A 20,361-nucleotide genomic window follows, 5' to 3' on the forward strand; every position below is an offset into this window, starting at 1 on the left:
GTGGGTTGGCGGGGAGAGAGTGGGTTGGGGGGAGAGAGTGGGTGGGTTGGGGGGGGAGAGAGTAGGTGGGTTGGGGGGACAGAGTGGGTGAGTTGCAGGGGTGAGAGTAGGCGGGTTGGGGGGAGAGAGTGCGTGGGTTGGGGGGACAGAGTGGGTGGGTTGCGGGGGAGAGAGTGGGTGGGTTGGGGGGAGAGAGTGGGTGGGTTGGGGGGAGAGAGTAGGTGGGTTGGGACAGAGTGGGTGAGTTGCAGGGGTGAGAGTAGGCGGGTTGGGGGGAGAGAGTGGGTGGGTTGGGGGGACAGAGTGGGTGGGTTGGGGGGGAGAGAGTAGGTGGGTTGGGACAGAGTGGGTGAGTTGCAGGGGTGAGAGTAGACGGGTTGGGGGGAGAGAGTGGGTGGGTTGGGGGGACAGAGTGGGTGGGTTGCGGGGGAGAGAGGGTAGGTTGGGGGGACAGAGTGGGTGGGTTGGGGGGGAGAGAGTGGGCAGGTTGGGGGGAGAGAGTGGGTGGGTTGGGGGGGAGAGAGTAGGCGGGTTGGGGGGACAGAGTGGGTGGGTTGCGGGGGAGAGAGGGTAGGTTAGGGGGATAGAGTGGGTGGGTTGGGGGGGAGAGAGTGGGCAGGTTGGGGGGAGAGAGTGGGTGGGTTGGGGGGGAGAGAGTAGGCGGGTTGGGGGGACAGAGTGGGTGGGTTGCGGGGGAGAGAGTGGGTGGGTTGGGGGGGAGAGAGAAGGTGGGTTGGGGGGACAGAGTGGGTGAGTTGCAGGGGAGAGAGGGTGGGTTAGGGGCACAGAGTGGATGTGTTGGGGGGGAGAGAGTGGGCAGGTTGGGGGGAGAGAGTGGGTGGGTTGGGGGGGAGAGAGTAGGCGGGTTGGGGGAACAGAGTGGGTGGGTTGCGGGGGAGAGAGTGTGTGGGTTGGGGGGGAGAGAGAAGGTGGGTTGGGGGGACAGAGTGGGTGAGTTGCGGGGGAGAGAGGGTGGGTTAGGGGCACAGAGTGGATGTGTTGGGGGGGAGAGAGTAGGCGGGTTGGGGGGATAGAGTGGGTGAGTTGCAGGGGAGAGAGGGTGGGTTGGGGGGGAGAGAGTAGGCGGGTTGGGGGGAGAGAGTGGGTGGGTAGGGGGGGCGGAGAGTGGGCAGGTGGGAGCAAGGAGCTGACCCCACTGAGAGCCCTTCATGACCTGCTTCTGTGAGAGGATAAAACTATGCCTCTAATTCTAATAAACCATCTCTATTCTTCCATGCTGCCTTTGAGTCTTGCCCACCCACAGGCATACTTTTGGTACAGCTGGGACATTTGGTTGTCTGCTCGGTTCACTTACTGTGGGACCCACACGTGATGGTGCGGCTCAAGAATGTTTTCCCATCTTTCTGTCTTATCTCATGTTTATTGTTTGTCTGGTTGTAGTGCATTATTATATTTCTCTTGTAAACTGTTTTGGGAGCTTCTGATTTTTCACACTCTAAATATGCCACAGAGAACAACTCTGTGTGTGTGGTGTTTTCCTTCTTTTGAATCGTTCCCTGGAGCTCTTCCTTGAGTCTCTGTAAGGAATACCTCATGGCCCAGAGTGGGTCCTGTGCGCACAAGTTCTGTCTGAGAATCAGGACCCAGCAGTAACGTTCCTCAGTTGCCCACTCTGTTGGCTTTCTATCCTACAGAGTTTTTCAGCTAATTTACATTTTGCAACCCTGCTTTCTTTTCTCTTTGTATTCTATCTTCTGTTTTTTAGTATTTCATTTTTTTATATGTTGAAAATTTATGACACATCAAAACAGAAAAATCCAGAAAAAATGTAACAGATTATGTTTATACTGTATGGGTGAAATAGGTGCTAACATTTTGCTGTATTTGCTTCAGATTCTTTTTTATTAAGAAATAAAATATAGCTCTAGCTTAAAGCCCACTCCTGTTTCTTCCCCATCCTACCCCTCCAGAGGTGTTCATTAGCATACATGAGAAGGTGGTGAGCTTTGTGGAATTTGTGATTTTGTACTTTTACCACATATATATGTGTCCCCAAAAATGTGTATGTGTATTTTTTATTGCTTTCTATATTTTAAACAGTTATAAACATACTCTCTATATATCCTTTTGATACTTCTCTTTTTCATTCAGTGTATGGTTTCGGGATTTATCCAAGTTGATACACAGGGTCTTGTTCATGCCCTTTGACTGCCGTGTAGGATTTCCTTATGGGCAGACCCGTTTCTCCATCTTCCTGCTAGAGGTGGCTGGCTTCTTCCCTTTTTGTCACCCCAGACCTCGCCGCAGTGAACGTGGGGTACGTGTCCGAGTGTACAGATGTGCTCGAGTTTCTCCAGGGCCCACGTGTGGACAGGCATCTCCTGGTCAGGAGTCCGCGCGTCTTTCCGAGGTCTGGTAAGCTCCTGCCCCGGGCGGGGCTCCCTGCCCGCTCCACGTTCTCCCGAGCATTTGGTGCGCAGACTCCTTTTCCTGGTGTGGGTCCTGCTGTCTTTGTGTCAGGAGGTAGAACCTTGAGGGCCGCTTTCGGAATAGGATAGGAGGGACACTTTGAGGGCAAACCTGAGTGTTCTGGTCACGATGAGACTTGGACCAGTGTTCCGCAGCATCTCCAGAATCTCTGTGGCAGAGCGCAGAGAGGAGGGTGCCTCCGGCTAGAGGTGGAGTACCCTTTTCCTGAGTCTCACTTTCACTGCTGCAGTGCTGTCTGAGATGGCACAGGGCTTGGCAGTGGGGCAGTGACCTGCCGTGTAACCTGGGGAGAGCCTCTTTCCCCTCCCCGGGCTTCAGTTTCCCTGTCTGAAACGTGAGGGTTGCATCAGTGACCCGTGTGGCCTCTTGGCTCCACACACGTTGCCCTCCCACTTGTACTTTCGCGATTAGCAAAGTGGTCTCCACTTTCCTAGCCACGGGCTGCTAGGCCTGAGCCTCCGGCAGCTGAGTGGGGGGGAGGGTTCTGAGCGGAGGTTGGGGGCCTGCCGTTGCAGGGTGGCAGTGGCCTGGTGCTCCTTGGTGACCGGTCTTTTCCCTGTGCTGTGAATCCATCCCCTCAGTGAAGTCGTCTGTTTTCTCATACAGTTTGAGGGAAGATCCTTGGATCCCAGGGGCTTAGGGCTAAAGCAGATTAATACCAACAGAGGGGAAGCCGCGGGCTGCTGCTGGTCCTTGGGGGACACTCAGGAAAGCCAGAGCAAAGGAACGTTGCTTTCATGGTGATGAGCATGTTGAAGTTCCATATAGCTGCAATGTGGCTGCTCTGTGAAACCTTCACTGAGCCATACTTACTGCGAGTCCGATAGGTGCCAGCAGTGCCCCAGGACATTGAAAGATGCTGGGTGTATCAATGAACAGAAGAGGCAGAACAAGTCAAATGTCCTGCCTTTGTGGAACTCACATTCTGGCAGGAAGAGGATTAAATGAGCTAGTAACATTTGTCTACATTGCTGCCTGGACAGAGGCTCAAAAAGGGCTGGGTTTCATTTCATCTGTTTCTTGTTCCATGATAAGCAAATGAGGGAATTGTGCCATGTTCTAGGAGGTAAGTTACACAGTACATTAGCAGGATGAGAGGCCTCAGGAATGTGGGGCAGTCATAATTTCTAGTTGATAGGCAGGGACACCGTCACTGAGAAGGTGGCATTTGAGCAGAGGCCTGAAGAAGTGGAGCTGGTCACACAGCCATGAGGAAGAGTGTAGGCCAGGGTGGCAGGTCACCTGGTGTGGCAGCGGGGGAGCAGCCTGGGGGCCCTACGGGAGGAACACAGAAGGGCCGGTGAGGATGCTGGCTTTGACTGGTGATGGGAGGGGCTGTGGCTGGGTTTTCAGTGGAGAAGAGCCACTCTGGCCACTGCGTGGAGGACACAACGAAGGGGAGACCCGTTACGAGGCTGGTGTCCTGGCCCAGAGGAGAGAGGACGGTGGCCTGAACAGGCACAAGCAGTGGGGTTGGGGGGAGTGCGGGATTTGGGACCCTCCAGGGAAAGGCTGCTTAGGGGCACGAGGGCCTCTACGCTAGACGTCATTCAGGCACGCCTTGTGGCTTCCAGAAGGCTGGAAAGTCAGTGGGGCTCTGCCCCTGGTGAGGGAATACAAGAAGAAAGCTGGAGTGAGGGCAGTCCCCCGTGACTGGCAGGTTGCTCGCATTCTAGGATCAAAAAGGCGTGGGCTCAGATCTGGGCCTCAGCCATCCAGCAGGTAGCCTTGGACAGGCGACGTCCCCTTTATGGAGGGCACGGTCACGGCGAGGGTGGGATGAGCTCCTATTTGTCCACGTTGCTGCTGACACACGTTTCGTCTCATTTCCTCGTGGTGCCACGGTGTGCAGGTGCCAGCGCCTGGCTGGCGGGTTAGAGGAGTGTGGTGCCCTGACGTGCCTGGGGTGGGGGCGGGGCTCTTGGCTGGAGGTTGCAGGAGGGGTTGGTGGAGGGGCCCTGGAGGAGCCAGGAGATCCACTTCTGACGCCAGCCAGGCCGACCTTGGGGAAGGCAGGCACTCAGGCTGTGAACGCCTCCGGGCTGTCGGTGCTGTGCTTGGCATTTTAAACACATCATCTCACCCACGAAAAGAGGTGATGCACACGGAGCAGTGTCTCCAGAGTCAGGTCATTGGAACGTTTCCTTCACGGCTTTTGCCCAAATCCCATAACTGCCTGCCGCGTTACCTACTTAATGTGTATTTTAAACCGGCTCCTCCTCTTTACATCTTTTTCCTTTTCCTCTCTTTAGGCGTTATCTGTGAAATCATAGTTCTGAAGTGTTTTCGCTAATTTTCTAGTATTTTACATATCAAAATCAGTCCGTAAGTATTTAAGTGAGTAGTCTGCGTGCCCCTTAGAAGTATCTTTTGTACTCCCCTGCCCCCTTCCCTCCCACCCAAGGGGTTTGCCACATCTAGGGAAGCACTGGGCAAGGGGTTTCATGAAACCTAGGAAAGGTGGCCAATGGTGGAGGCCATCCTGGAGTCTGACTGGTCCGAGCTAGGAGGGTACCATGGATCCCTGCTTGGGCTCCAGCTGTGTCCCCTGCCAGAGAGCCAAGAGGGGAGTGGGGACCTCGTGGGGCAGGCCCCCTGCCTGGGGCCACTTCCTGCCTGTCAGATTGAAGCTGGAGCTGGCTAAGTGCGTCCCTTTGGGTGCCACTCTTGGTATGACTGCGGTGTTCTTTGGGAGGTCAAAAGTCATGGGAGATTACCACACAAACAGAACAGATGAAGGAATCTGGTGAAGAAGACCCAACTGGTCTACGGTTAGTGGACTTCTCGGTGAGTAGATAGACCAGAGAGCACATCCTAAGACTTCACAGCACAATCCCGATGCTGTAGTTTCCTCTCTCTCCTTCCATCTCTTCCATCCTTTGGCTGTTTTCCTTCTGTCTCCTACCTTCTCTTATCTTTTGAGGTGGAAAACATTATACTGTAGAAAATTGGCTCGTACTGCCAGAAAATTTAGCATTAAATGTGAAAAAAAAAAAAAAAACCAAAAACAAAACAAAACCTCCTCTTTTGTAAAAGAGGTAAATTAAGGAATGATTATAACCACTATGTAGGGACTGCTTTAAAGAGATCACTAAATGTATTCTTCAGTGAGTGCTGGAAAAAGTGGGGAGTGACTAGGGCATTTGTTTTTGACTGCTAAGTGTTGACAGGAGGGAACTGGAGCCTGGAGGCCGGGTGGCAGGTGACGAGTGGCAAGGTGAAACTGGCTGGATGTATCGTGCTGTCGAAATTACAGATTTCTGGTTATGGAGCCCCTCAGCCGTGTCAAGAATATCTGGAAGGTCGAGAAGCCACGGTCTAATGTCACTATTAGGTGGTCATGAACACAGAGTCCAGAAGATGGCATTGACCTTTTTATTTTTATTTTTTTCATGCTTCCATTTTTCTTTTGGAACCACCTTATGGTTCATTCATAGTCAGCCACGGAGGAGTGTTTGGGCCACTCCTGTCTCTCTTCGCTCCTCTCCATGTGTTCGCCTTCCAAGGACGTGGCTCTTTTCCAGTGGTTTGCTGTAGTTCCTTGGGGTCATTCTGGAAATTCCCTGGGAGGGCCCGGGTGTTTGAAGGTCTACAGAGCAGAGCACCTACAAGACACTCCAGTCTTTTCCTTGTTATTGTCAACCTCACAATCTGTGTACGTTGCTATGCTATAAGGTCTTTATCTCCTTACCTGCTTGCCAGAGACCCCCTTACCACTGGAGGTGAGGAGGACGTCACAGGGCAAAGGGTAAGACATGTTGGTGCAGCCACACTGGGCACACAGAAGGCACTGTGTCCAGTTCCTTATTCTGGGTTCTTCTCTCCTCCTGTCATGGTGGCCTGCTCTTCCTCGGGGCTGATGCTTGATTCCCTTGTTAGGGGCTCTTGAGTCAACAGAGAATTGAGGTTTGAAAGCAGGTAGGGGTTTACCTTTGACATTTACCCCCTCTCCATTACAGGCAAGAAAATAAAACATGGTGGAAACATGAGTGAGGAGAGACGGAGGAGCTGGAGAGTGACCTGGCACGTGTGTGAGACTGTATAGTCCTCTCCTCCCTACCCACCGGGGCACATACCCACGGGTCCTCCAGCTGCACCTCAGGTGAAGAGGTTCGGGACCTCTTGCCACCTGGGTCTTCTCCTTTGGACATGCTCTGGGAGTTTGCCCACAGCCTTCCCGCAGTGTGATTTCCAGAGCTGAGCCCAACCAGTACCCTGAGGCCATGTGATTGGCACTGAGTCCAGTGGGGCGCTGCTCACACTGTCTGAGGACCACCTGCAGTACAATCACTTTGGGGCAGTTTCGAAATGATTCCTGAGCTTTCCTGTAAACTGACTCGCGGTGTCTGGGGCGAGGACCCAGGAGTCTGCACACTGGAGTTGGAGAGCCTTGGATCCCCTCCTGATAGTGGGGCTGCCGCTTGCTGGTTGATGTTGTTCGGCCCTGAGTCACCTACTGTCCAGGGGTCTCTTCTGTAGGTGCTGGACCTGTTTCTCTTACAGCCTGTTTCCTCCTTGTCCCTCCTTCCCTAGCTGGATCGAGGTTTTGGGGAAATGGACTCTGCTGAAATGTTGGGAATCTTCTAGGAGTCCCAGCACGTTAACTGCAGATCTGGTTATCTGGAAACTTCCGATGGTGCAGTAAGTGTGGGGTGGAGATGAGGGTGGGGAGGGAGCCAGACACAATGTTTTGTAGCAACTGGACACCTTGTCGTGAGGATGGCAGGAGGGGCTGTAGCTTTTGAGCCGGTAGTAAAGTGGGTCATGAGAATGGATGTTGGGGATTCTTTGGAAATTAGGTGAGCAGGCTTCTTTTTTCCTCTTCAGCTGTTTGTGCTTCTGCCTGGCAAAATTAAATTACATCTAGGACATCTTGCAGAAGTGATAAAAGTCACGTTCGGGAGGGGCTGGAACTGGGCTCCCATAGCACTGGGGTGTAGCTCTTAGGGGGTGAGTTAGCCCACCCACTGCTGGACATCGGTGCTGGTGGTGGCATGAGTCCAGACGTAGGGGCCAAAGGCTTCCTACCCAGTGCTCTGGGCTGCCCCTTGGGGCAAGCAGACACCCATTTGCTGTTCCTGCGGGACATGGATTCCGGCCTGTGGCAGGTGCACCAGGAATGTTAGATTTGGGTGGTTTCCCAGAGCTTTGTGTTGTCATTCTTCCCTCCAGCATCTCTTCTGGGGACAGTCTCTGGCTGAGCGCGGGGAGGCAATGTCGCCATCCTGTGGCACCGTGTCTGCGGCTGGAGGAGGTGCTGTTCTTCAGGCAGACCTTGCCTTGGTGTTTCCTGGAAGCCTGGTGTCTGTATGCAGAGCCAGCCGCTGTTACCTCGTTTCTTGGCTCCAGGATCACGGTGTGACGTGACTCCCAGTAGGGCATGCCAAGTGGTAAATGACTTTTCTCCACCAAGTTGCGCTAAGGCGTGGCATTGCTCTGTGTCTTCCGTGAACGATTAGGGGAATAGTGACCTTGCTCTTCAGACCTGTCTATGCCTGCAAGCCCGGGGCCAGGCTGGCAGAGACGCCGACCTCTGCCTGGCACCAGCCATCCTGTTTGCCTTGGTCTTCTCACGTTGGAAATGTCGAGAACACGTTGTGCGTGGTAGATACGAGACAAGCTTCCCCTCTTCTCGCACCCCCAAATTGCCCTTTTCAAAAGAGTTGGGTGTTTCCAGAGTCTCTTGTATTACACAGTGCTCTCTCAATTACATGCTTTATTTGAACAATAAAGTACAGCTTGAGAACACCTTAGCCTGAAACAACCTCAGTCATTACTGAATTTAAGTGCTCCTAGAAGTCACTTGACAGAATTAATTAAAAATAAAAGGAGGCAAATACATTTAACACAGATTTAGTCATTATTCCTGGGGTTTTGATTTCATAATTACAAGTGTAGAATATTGATACGAGTGAGCCTTTAAGATCACTAATAAAAGGAAGATAGTAAGTGGCTAGAGATAGGTAATTATAGGCTGATAAAAAACCCAACTGCCTTGGTGATATGAACATGGATCCTTGTGGGTTGGGATACCATTTCCAATGACACCATCCCACATAAAATCACAAGAAGCTGTATTCGACATCTTTTTTTTTTTTAACGTTTATTTATTATTGAGAGACACAGATCATGAGCAGGGGAGGGGTAGAGAGAGGGGGAGACACAGAATCTGAGGTAGGCTCCAGGCTCTGAGCTGTCAGCACAGAGCCCGACGTGGGGATCAAACTCATAAACCACGAGATCATGACCTGAGCGGAAGTTGGTTGCTTAACTGACTGAGCCACCCGGGCGCCCCTGTATTCAACATCTTAAATGGATGACAAGAATGATGTGTTCTGGAAAATGGCTCTGGATGACTCAACTCAGGTTGATAAGGCACTAATATTGAGGCCCATGAAAAGCTTAAAGAAATCATTTTGTAAGTTGGGTGTGGGAAAAAACAGTATTTTATAAGTAATGGGGTTTTAATTTTAAGTGTGTATATACAAATAAATCAATAAAAGTTACAAATAGTGATTGACTTTTTAATCTAATCTTTTTTTAAAAAATTTTTTTTTAACGTTTACTTATTTTTGAGACAGAGAGAGACAGAGCATGAACAGGGGAGGGGCAGAGAGAGAGAGAGGGAGAAACAGAATCTGAAACAGGCTCCAGGCTCTGAGCAGTCAGCACAGAGCCTGATGCGGGGCTCGAACTCACAGACCGTGAGATCATGACCTGAGATGAAGTCGGACGCTTAACCGACTGAGCCACCCAGGCGCCCCTGACTTTTTAATCTAAATTCCCCCAAAGTATAGAGTCAAGTTTGTGCAATCCATTGTTTGAGATCTCATTGGCCAATTACCTTCAATATGGGAGTCACTTTATATTCCTCCTGGTTTTCTAGGTTGTATGGTGATTCTTCCCACAGCCCCTGAGGTTGGGGATTTGAAGGAAGAGAGGAAAGGGTGACATTTTTTCTGCCCCTCTCCCTCGGTTCACCCTTGCCTCACTGCACCCCTCTTGCCTCACTGCACCCCCCCCCCCCCCGACTCCTGGTGCCAGGCACCAGACCCGGGGCTGGACTGGGGACTTTAGAGTGTGCCAGACCCTGCCCCTGCCCTTGGAAGATCACAGTTTGCAAACTGGTTTTAGACCCTGGTAGGCCTGGGTGTTTTGATTCACACTTGTAGTGTCTGTGGTTTGCTTCTTGCTACGTGTCCATGGAACATATTAATTTGTCTTTAAGTAGATTTATTATATGAAATATTCACTGGAGCAGGCTGCTTCACTGTGCAGCATTTGGAACAATGTGCTGAGTACAGTTTGTCCTCATAAATCTATTAATGCTGATAGGAGGTAATTGTCTCCCGTGAAGCTTTGGGGTGAAGTGGGGGCCCGGGGAGGGGGAAGAAGCTGGCTGCTGAAACCTGTCTCTCCCAGCCTAGCTCTGGCAGGCTCTCCTCTGTGCGTGTATGTGTGTGTGTGTTTGGTTGTATATATCCGTTCTCTGTCTTCCTTTTTAATGAATACAGAGGCTTCCATTTCTGAGAGAGCCCTCTTGTCAGCTTCTAGCTTCTTGTCAAATTCCTCCTTCCAGCCATGGTTTGGAGGTGTAATGAGGCTCCGAGGGAAAAGCTGGCTTATGAGTTAAGACTGATCTGCGAGGAGAGGGGATTCAGGGGACCGAGGATGTGGACAGGGGGCAGAATGCTAATACTTAGGAGTAAGTGCAATGTAGCAGCCCCTGAGCTAGGTGCTTTATCTACTTGTCCCAGGCAGTCCTAAAAGCCATCCTAGGAGGTAGGTGTTATTATTTCCATATAACAGATATTCTGTTATCCATATTCTGTATCATCTCAGGTTGGTTTAGCGCCTTCATTACTAAATTAGTAAGTTCATTTAGTTTGACAAACCTCTATGATGGCCTGTCCTGTGGCTAGGGGCTGGGCACGGGGCACAGAGCAGTCATAGCCTCTGGCCCCAGACCCTCATCTACCAGACACAGAAGCGGAGACCTGTAGAAGAGTCAGATGGGGAAGTGGAACCTCTCTCTGTGTGATAGAGAGTGCAGAGGAGGGCGTGATGAATCGTGGGAGGCTGAGCCAAGGCCAGAGCTGATGTCTGATCAAGGTTGGGAGACTGGGTAAGAGTTTACTGGACACATGGGGGCTGGGAGGACTTCCAGATATACAAGGTTGCAGATATACAAGGATGCAGGACATGGTGGGGACAGCCTGGTTCAGTTCTGCCCAGTCTCCAGAGGAGGGAGGGTGTCATGGGCATCCAGAATCACCAGTGCAGGATCTCTGATGCCTTGCTGAGGAGTTAGACAGTAACCGATGGCAGTGAGCCACTGGAGGTTTTGAAGCCAAGGAGAGAGGAAAGTGAATTTGGGTGTTTGGAAAGTTGCTCGAGAGGCACAATAGAGGCTGGTTTGGAGGGGACAAGGCAGGAGGTGGGGAAACCTAGGGTCTGTGGTTGCTCATGCAGCCTGGAAGTCACGGGTGGGGTGAGGGGAGCGCAGGGGTGCTGGTGTAGGAGGTGAAAGGCATCATTTGCCATCTGTGTCGGGGAACAGCAGAACTGGTCAGGATTCCCCATCTCAGGTTGAGAAGTCATGAAAAAGAAAAAGGAGCCAGGAAAAGGATAAAGGAAAATAGCTCATTAGGGGAGAAACGTGAATACATTTTTAAAAGACTTGCAAAGAGATACAGGAATGACGAAGCTAACACAATCTGAAAGTGTTTCTAAGTTTAATGGTGTTCCGAGATTTAAGCAGACTTACAGACAAAAGCAAACACTTAAGGGAGTTAAGACAAAAACAGGTTTCCGGCCCAGAGCTCAACCTAAAGTAGGGAGAAGGGGACAGGGCGGTTTGCCGACTACCGCAGGGCCATGAGAGGTGGTTATTGTAGCCATCTGGCACCTGAAGGCTCTGGAGATGCAGGCTGGGCAGGTGACAAACTGAGCCTGGGAGAGCAAAGGGAGGGGCAGAGGTAGTTGATGGGATGGAGCCCACCCACTTGAGGACTTCTGGGGCACCACCCACACCTTTTCTCCTCCTGTCTTTTTCTCCTGCTGGCAGAGCTGCTGACCAGGTGAGTGAGCCAGTTGGGGGACTCGCCGGGCCTCTCCTTCAGCTCTTGGTGCCCTGGAGTCGGTATAGAGGTGGCTGAGTGGCAAGTGGCAACCCGGCAGGCTTGTCCTGTCCTGTTACCAGGGGAAAGGGGCCTTCAGCAGATCTCTTGTGAGGGCTGAGGAGAGAGGAGGAGGAACATCCAGGCTTCTGGCCTGGGCCGCATTGAGTGCTACTGGCGTGCGGTGAAGTCTTCTATAGGTTGGGGAACACACGGAGCAACAGGGAGACCGTGCAAGGCCTGTGTGAGCGGAGTGTGTGGTAATTTGGTAGCTTGTGTGAGGCTGGGCTACAGGTGGGACGGATTTATAATCTGGAATGATGTCAAACAAGGAAAAGCCAACTCCTTAGGGCCCCGTCACACTGATGCCATCACTGTTGAGACAAAGGATGCGTTTATAGTGGAAAGATCGTGAAACTTGGTGGAATCTAGAGACCAGATTCAGAGTTCAAGTTCTGCCCTGCCACTTAGTAGCTCTGTGACCTTGGGCAAGTGTCCTCTCTCTGAGCATCTTCTTTCTCATTTGTAACTACAATAATTTGTAATTATAATAGAGCTATAATAGTGACATCTGCCTTGCTGAAGTCCTGGGTTGTCACAGGCATTGCTGTGTGTGCTCCATAAATTGCAGAGCTCGGTTCAGCAGCTGGTGACCTTTCTAGACCCTAAGAAAGTGGTGCCTGGTTATTCCTTGTACCTCTTACTGCGCCTCCAAAGTGTCGGGGACCCTTAGGAAATGCTGGTAGCATTTATGGATGAGTCTGCTGCAGCACTAGGCATTTCCCGGGGCCGTTTTCCAGTGGCCCTGTCCCCATTCACACTGTGGGACAGGGAGGTAGAGCATCCAACACCTGTAGCGGCCACCGGCGGCGGCAAAGCCCAGACTCGCTGCGGGTCCGGGATCTCGGGACCGGACGTTTTAACACAGGTTCCAGTTTCAGGGTGGCCCAGCTTGGAGTTCAGAAGCAGAGATCAGACTGGGGACTCCCACTCCTCTACTGCGTGCCCCCCAACATGCATGCCTGCACAACTCTGACACGTGGTGTCCCGATCCTCACAGCTAACTCTTTGCCGACTGGCCGTCATTCCTCGTTTTCTTAACTCTCGCTTGGGACGCCCTGCTCGTGGCCCCTGGAGGGGAAGCAGCGGGTGCCGGGTGTCTACAGCCAGTTTGCTCACTCCTGTGGTTTCCTCGTGTCCTGCCGCAGGTTGTCTTCCATGATGTCGGCGTGCTGACGGACAAGCTCTTCCCGGTGGTGGAGGCCATGCAGAAGCACTTCAGTGCTGGCTCAGGGACCTACTACAGCGACTCTATCTTCTTCCTCTCGGTCGCCATGCATCAGATTATGCCCAAAGGTAACTTGGACTGCAGGGCGGCAGCCCTGGGTTTTGACTTTTGCGTCTATTCCCCTGGCTCCAGTGCTTCTCCAGTTTCAGAGAGGAGAGCTCCGCTGAGGCACGAGGGAGAAGACAAGGGTGCCAGGCACGCCTTTTGTGTGAGAGAGCTTCCTGCCCAGAGACTCAAGGGCAGGGCCCTGGGTTGCACAGACGCTGCGGCCCATTCACGAGGACAGTGGGAGTTGTGCGGTGTAGTATCCCCAGACTCAGGCAGGACATCTGGGCTCCAGGCCTGACTCTCTCCCTGCACACACACTCTCCTCTGGGACCATGTTTGTTCATCTGTAAAATGGCAGGTTGGACTGGAGAATCCTCCATCCAAATCTGTGATCCTGTTCTCTCTAGTTTTTACCTGTACTTATCTGACTTTAAAATATCCAGTCTTGGGGCGCCTGGGTGGCGCAGTCGGTTAAGCGTCCGACTTCAGCCAGGTCACGATCTCGCGGTCCAGGAGTTCGAGCCCCGCGTCAGGCTCTGGGCTGATGGCTCAGAGCCTGGAGCCTGTTTCGATTCTGTGTCTCCCTCTCTCTCTGCCCCTCCCCTGTTCATGCTCTGTCTCTCTCTGTCCCAAAAAAATAAATAAACGTTGAAAAAAAAAAATCCAGTCTTGGGGCTCAGTCGGTTGGGCGTCCTACTTCAGCTCAGGTCGTTAACTCACGGTTTGTGGGTTGGAACCCTGCGTCAGGCCCTGTGCTGACAGCTCAGAGCCTGGAGCCTGCTTCGGATTCTGTGTCTCCCTCTCTCTCTATTCCTCCCCTGCTTTCACTCTCTCTCTCTGTCTCTTTCTTGAAAATAAACATTTAAAAAAAATTAAAACAAAATCCAATCTAGATGTGAGAGGTGCAAATTATAACTAAGATTTTTCTGAAACTTCTATGCACAATCAAAGGATTTTCTGAGCTTTAGTCCCTCTGGGGCAGAAGAGATTGATTGTCTGGTCTGTGATAGGTTGGGCTTGTGTGGAAATACTGGCAGGTCTGGTCATCCTTGGATTAGAACCCTTGGAGGGTTCTTGTTGGTGGAGTGTCCCAGGCTGCTGGGTTCTCCTCCTCCCAGTGGTCCCTGATTGATTCTGGAGCCCTGAATATTCCCTCCAGTTTCTGGGCTGGTGAACCATGGCCTGAGGTTTTTGGGATGGGGAGAGGAGTTCCTGGTTCTTGGGGTAGCTGCGACCTGATCTGTGACTGGATGGGTTTCCAACAGTCAGACCAGGCAGAACCTGATCCCCCAGGGGACAGCCAGGCCATTTGGTGGAGGCCCGCTGCTCTGGCCCAGCAAACCAGATGTGAAGGCGGGGTCAGGAGCCACCAGTGTTTGAAGGGGCCTGTTGGCCAGGAGCTCAGGAGTTGCAGGTTGAAGCTGGGTTCCCCTTGGCAGTGTGGTGTCCTTGGACTCCACAGGCAATTCTAGCCCACCCACTGTGGCTGTGACTTTGTCTCCACAAGGCAAATCCCTGCACACACAGAGGCCTCTGAGTGTTCTCTTAGCTGGAAGGCAAGGGCTCAGGAAGCGTCACTGAGCAAGAGTCTGATGGAGAGAGGAGGGCGTGGAGGAAGAGGTAACATTTGTAATTCTTCGCAGAAGCCAGTGCAGCTCTGTGAGCCCACCGAGTCCTCCCACCCGCCCTGTGCTGTCATAGCTGGGAGACCGAGGAGTTGACTTGCCCAGGGTTAGAGATCCATTTAAGTGACAGAGCTGGGATTTGGGCCCCGGTCAGTCTGACTTGGAGGGCTGCTTCTCCAAATAGCTTCTTCTATCGCATCCCTCTGGGCAGGACCAGTGCTGGTGCCGTGGGTGATGCACATGGGAGGAAGGTGTGGTTCCTGCTGTCCTGGATTCTGGGAGGACACAGACATAAGTGCTAGTCCAGCCCTGCCACCAGCCACTTGTGTGCCTTTGCTGAGCCACTTTGCCTCTCTAGGCCTCAGGCTCCCCACCTGCAAAATGAGGGGGCTGATCTGGTAAGCTCTTTCGGCTTGCATTCAGAGGAGTCCAGGCTTACAGGCATCCCCCTGTGGGTTTCTGCGGTTCTGGGAGGCTGAGGGCAGAGGGGTTCTACCCTAGCCTACCTCTCTCTTCTACCTCCACAGTCCATCCTGATTGCTGCATAGGTGAAGCTTTGGAGCAGGATCCTGTTTGGTAAAGGATTCTGTGATTAAACTAATTTGAAATGTCTTGGCTAGATGGGCCGTTAGGGCCTGGCCCCAGCCCTTTTGTCCTGCATGTGTGATTGGCTCAGCAAGATGCTGTGAGGGAAGAACTGACAAAGGACAGCAGGAGATCTGGGAAGAGGCCTGCCTAACTTTCCCCTCCCTCCATCCCATCCCCCACACCCCCACTCCCTCATCAGCTGGTAGGTCACTACCCAGCATGTGCTGAACTCTAGGCCAGGTCATGCTGTGGGCCACCCAGAGGTAGGGGAAACACAGCTCCTTGGGGACGGTCAAAGCAACGCTAGATGTGCCTCACAGCGCTAGGCAGGACCAGGGAGATGAGGAGAGTTTGGGAGCCCCAGGCTGCCACCCCTCTGCTCTCTGACTTGGCCTTGCCCAGGGGGACGATGTCTGCAGGGACAAGGCTGTGGCCAGAGCTTTGCTGTGTCTGCAATAGATCAGATTTCAGTTTCCGTCCAAGTGGGATCACGCCTCTGAGGGGCCGCTGTCAGGTGGGGAAGGAGTTGATGTGCCCAAACAGGGAGTCCCTTCTTTAGGTGGATGGTAGTGTGTTGCCAGAGATTCACTTTTACATCTGCCCAGAGTCCACTTCCTAAGAAGAGAGTTACTGAGAGTTACTAAAATCTGATAGTCGTAGAACGGAACGAGCAGTCTTGGGAGTTCCTGCGGAGTCTGGGCGTCTCTGCTGAGCAGTCTGGCTGCCACACAGCACTTGGCGGTGTCGCGGAACCCCTGCCGGCCAGATCCTTCGGCACATCCTGCAATTTTTGGAAGGATGCTTTGTTTTCCAGCACCGTTAGTGCTGTCTTGAGTTTGTCATGGCTCCTTATTGCTGCCTTTTTGAAATTCGTTTGTTTTTTTTTTTTAATCATAGAAATTACTGCTGTTTTGTGCTTTGTTGTTGGTTTTGTTCTTGTGTAATTAGTGCATTTTGGCTACTTTGGTTATTTTGTTTCTTTCACAGAGTTCTTTTTCCTCTGGGATAATGAGAAAGGGAGTGCGGTGGGTCATAAGTACTTGGTCCCACCCAGGAAGGCTGGGTCAGAAAAGCTTGTGTTCTTCTGAGTTCTGTCTCAGGAGGTCCTGTCTGGTGATTGCCCTAGACATGCGGGTTATTTCTCTGTGTTGAAGCCTCTCGTCACCCTCCCCTTCCTGGAGCCTAAGGGTCACCCTTTTGTTCCTGAGCTACCTTTAAAATAGGTTTACTTCTTTTTCTAGTTTAAAAGAAACTAGATTCTTTTATTCATATTCTTTTATTCTTTTATTCATAAAAGAATACCTGAAAACTACGTTAAAATAGAAAAAGTTACTCGTTTACTACATAAACAGACTATCTTCTAATATTTTCCCAACATGTAGCTTTTTATATATTTTTTTAATGTTTATTTATTTTTGAGAGAGAAAGAGACAGAACATGAGCGGGGTAGGGGCAGAGAGAGAGAGGGAGACACAGACTCCAAAACAGGCTCCAGCCTCCAAGCTGTCAGCACAGAGCCCGATGCGGGGCTCGAACTCATGAACTGTGAGATCCAGACCTGAGCTGAAGTTGGATGCTTAACCGACTGAGCCACGTAAGTGCCCCAGCACATAGCTTTTTAAAAACTTAGGCAAAGTGGGAGTTATGCATATATTTCAAACATTCTCAGTCTTTTTGCACATATCAAAATGTACAATTGAACATTTAAACTCAAAAAATGTAAGAAATGGTACAAGTGTAGCTGTATTGTGACATTTTCAATTACGTCACTCATCACTATTATCTGTGTAATCATAGTCTTTGAAAAAATTTTTGAATGGCTCCATTGAGTAGGTGAAACTTAGTTTACTTTATCATTTCCCTGTTCTCAGCTATCTGACACTTTCTATTTTTTTCTACAATCACAAATTACACTGTGATTAATATACACATACATAAAGATTATTTTCTCTAATTAGGATTATTTCCTTATGATCACTCCCCATGGGTGGAGTTACTGGGCCAAAGGTGATCCTTACAAAGCCAGCCTGTGTCAACTACCCCCTGCCCCATGTCATCAGCCTGTACATATGAGGGTCTGCATGGTTTTCTATGCCCATTGATGTCTGCCCTCTCAGAGGGACCTCGGGTAGCTGCATACCAACAGGACAGGAAGCAAGGAACTGAGGTCAGGGCACTGCTCTGAGTTGTAGGGCAAGTTGGGCCTCTTAGCCTGGGTTCCGGTGACCTTCCCATGCTTATTCTCATGGCCAGACCTGAATGTCCAGCCTCTTGCACCCCTGCAGCCCCATAAAGCTTACGAAACCTGGTTTCCTCACTGCAGCCTTGTGCAGAGGCCCTGGCTGGGTGGGGTGCATTTAACCCCATGTGTTTTTGCTCTGATTGTCCGCCTTTGGAGCAGTACCCCCCAGACCGTGTCTGCAGAGCGAGGACTTAGGCGCCCTGCTAGCAGAACGTGCTGGCTCTGATTTAGGTCAGAGCTGGTCTCCCTTTCCGCTGCCTGTTGGAGGGGTCACGTGTGGCTGGCTGGCCGGTCCTGCCACTGACCTGCAGCCTCCCTCCGCTCCTCAATCACACCCACAGGGCTTTTATCTGTTGGTAGGTTTGTCACCATTGGAAACATCTTTATGTAATGGAAAAGAAAACAGTTTTTACCCAGCTGGAGCTACAGGGAGTGAAGAATAGGTCCTCGGGGACTGCCGGCTTCCCTCCCCTGTGTCACATGGCTCCGAGGAGCTGCTGGCTCCAGCTGAGCAACATGGGCCATAAAAACAGGCGTCACTGAGGCTGAGCCACGATGCCTCACCTGAAGGGAATTGAGGCACAGAGAGAGGGAGAGACTTTCCAGGGTCACAGTGGCTACCCGAGCAAGGGCAGGACAGGCTCCCTGACTCCCAGCCAGTGCTGTCTACAGTCCACGGTTCCCACCCCCATGTGCACCGAGGGCATCCCTGCACTTCCCCGGCTCAGGCTAGATGCTGGCCCATCTGTGTTCATGTTTCCAGGCTTCCCATTCAGGCCTGGCCTCTGAGGCATTTGTGGAAGCTTCTCTCTGTTGGCCTGTGGGTCCGTCAACTAAAAACCGAGGGCTGGGTCTGCCCCTAGCCCTGTGCTGGCACTTTGGGGGGACCTAGCCCTGTGCCTGGGGCTTTGGGGTGAGTAGAGAATACTCAGTTTTGCCTCAAGTGAGGCTAAGCTCGATCAAAGCGAGAAGCCAGATGTAAGCCACACAGTTCAGGAGAAATAGCAGAGCTTTTGCCCTCATTGTGAGGAGGGGCTAGTGGGCAGAGTGGAGGCATCAGAACTCAGCTGCCCCACCTCGTACCCCTCTCCCGCCTGGCTTGCCTCATCTGTGAAGTGTGGATGCCCTATCAGTGCCCCTAAGGCAGTGATTCCCAGGCTAGGCCATCTAGAAACACCTCCAGCTGTCCTGGTCGCCAACGACTATCTCCCCCACTTGCCGGCAGGAGAAACCCGGTGCCCAGTTAGGTGGAGAGGACTGTGCGGGGTGGGGTGCACTGCCCCCAGAGGTGTTCTAGCCAGTTGTCTTCTCAGAGCTGGAGTGGGACATCACATTGTCCCGTTGCTGTGTGACACACATACCCCAGGGGTTATGTCTGCCCCTGGATAATGAATGACACTGAGTTGCAGGGAGCAGGGATTGTTGAACGGTCGAGCAGATCCGTTATCTGCCTAGCCCCCCAACAGTTCCGTGCGCGAGCAGGAGTCAAATGTGTGAGTTTTGCAAATGGACAACATGAAGCCCGGAGAGGGGAGGTCATTAGAGGAAAGTCACCTAGTGACTATGAGATTAGGATGTAGGCTGTCCAACTCCACCTCTCTCCTGGCCTCAGTTTCCCCAGCTAGTAATGCAGGTATTGGACTCCATCATCTCCTCTGTCCTCTCGAGCCAGGTATCCTGGGTATTGCTGGGGCACATGCTCCTCTGAATACATAACAGGAGCACTCTGGCCCTGTAGGTCGTGTGTGTTTTCTGAAGTTCCAGAGTTTTCAGTTTTGTGTCCACCCTTCCAGATATCTTCATGCGTGTGCGCACATGTGTGTGCTTTTGTGCATATCTTCACCCTGACTTCATAGAGGCCCCTTTGGCCCTTGGCACTTTGGGCCTTTGTATATCCTTTACATCTGTATCACTGTTTTTATCCAAGTGCTGGATTGTTTTCAAAAGTTTTAGATTTATAGAAAAATTATGAAGATAGAACAGAGAGTTGGTATATATTCCATACCCGGTTTCCCCTATTATTAACATAATATCTTAATATGGGACATTGATTGTAGTTAATAAACCAATAGCGATCTGTTATTATTAACTAAAGCCCACACTTTATTCAGTTTTCCTTAGATTTAACCTAATGTCCTTTCCTGTTCCGGGATCCCATCCAGGATACCATATCACATTCAGTCGTCACGTCTCCTTAGACTTCCCTTGGCGGTGGAATTTTCTCCCAACTTGCCTCATTGTTTTTGATGACCTTAACAGTTTTGAGGAGTACTGGTCAGATATTTTATAAGCGTCCCTCAGTTGGGATTTCTCTGATGTTTTTCTCATCATTAGACTGGAGTTACGGGTTTGGGGGAAGAACAACATAGCGGTAAAGTGGCATTTTTCACCCCATTGTATTAGTGACACATCGCAGCATATCACGGGTACGTGGTTGATTATTGTTGATGTTGGCCTTGATCTCCTGGCTGAGCTAGTGTTGGTTAGATTTCTCCACTGTAAAGTTCCTCTCATTTCCCCCTGCCCATGCTTACAGACTATGAATGGCCACTTTTCAAAGTGTGTGTGTCCATTGCCTAGACCCCATCCTGCTGGTGACGTCGGCCTCCTCACGATGCCGGCCGTGGTCTGTGGGAGCCCAGAGATTCTGAAAGACTGCTTCACCATTCCCGAGGGTAGGCCCCATTCCACTGTGTTGTCAGGAGATGACCGTGCCAGAACTTTCTCGACTTCCAGTGTCACTGTTTGCAGGGAACACTGAGCCAGGCAGGTCTGAAGCAGGCTGAAGGGGAGTTGGCACATCACAGAGAAAAGGAGTGCGGGCTGAGGGTCGGAGCGAGGTGGGTGCAAACTGCTGCTCTGTGACCCACCAGATTCGCTACTGCTTAAAAGAAGCCATATGGTATAGTGGTTAAAAACATGGGCCAGGAGCCACTGTACCTGTGTTCCCAGCAGCCCCGTCACTGGCCTGTTGTGTGATTCTGGCCAAGTTGCCCACCC

General features: G+C 51.6%; 1 protein-coding gene across 2 annotated transcripts in view; it reads left to right on the forward strand.

Moving 5' to 3' along the window:
- Positions 1 to 20,361, forward strand: part of XXYLT1 (xyloside xylosyltransferase 1) — a 170,308-nt gene that overhangs the window by 18,317 nt on the left and 131,630 nt on the right. The window contains exons 1-2 of one of the 2 annotated variants that reach the window (XM_045037109.1): positions 11,405 to 11,531; positions 12,779 to 12,926. In XM_045037109.1, coding sequence (XP_044893044.1) covers positions 11,442 to 11,531; positions 12,779 to 12,926 — 238 coding nt within the window. In that variant the 5' untranslated portion in view covers positions 11,405 to 11,441. Of the gene's footprint in view, positions 1 to 11,404; positions 11,532 to 12,778; positions 12,927 to 20,361 lie in introns of those variants that run through there. The other variant, XM_023260288.2, reaches the window with a different exon arrangement.

This window comes from Felis catus, chromosome C2, assembly GCF_018350175.1.
Source record: "Felis catus isolate Fca126 chromosome C2, F.catus_Fca126_mat1.0, whole genome shotgun sequence".
Taxonomy (NCBI): Eukaryota; Metazoa; Chordata; class Mammalia; order Carnivora; family Felidae; genus Felis; species Felis catus.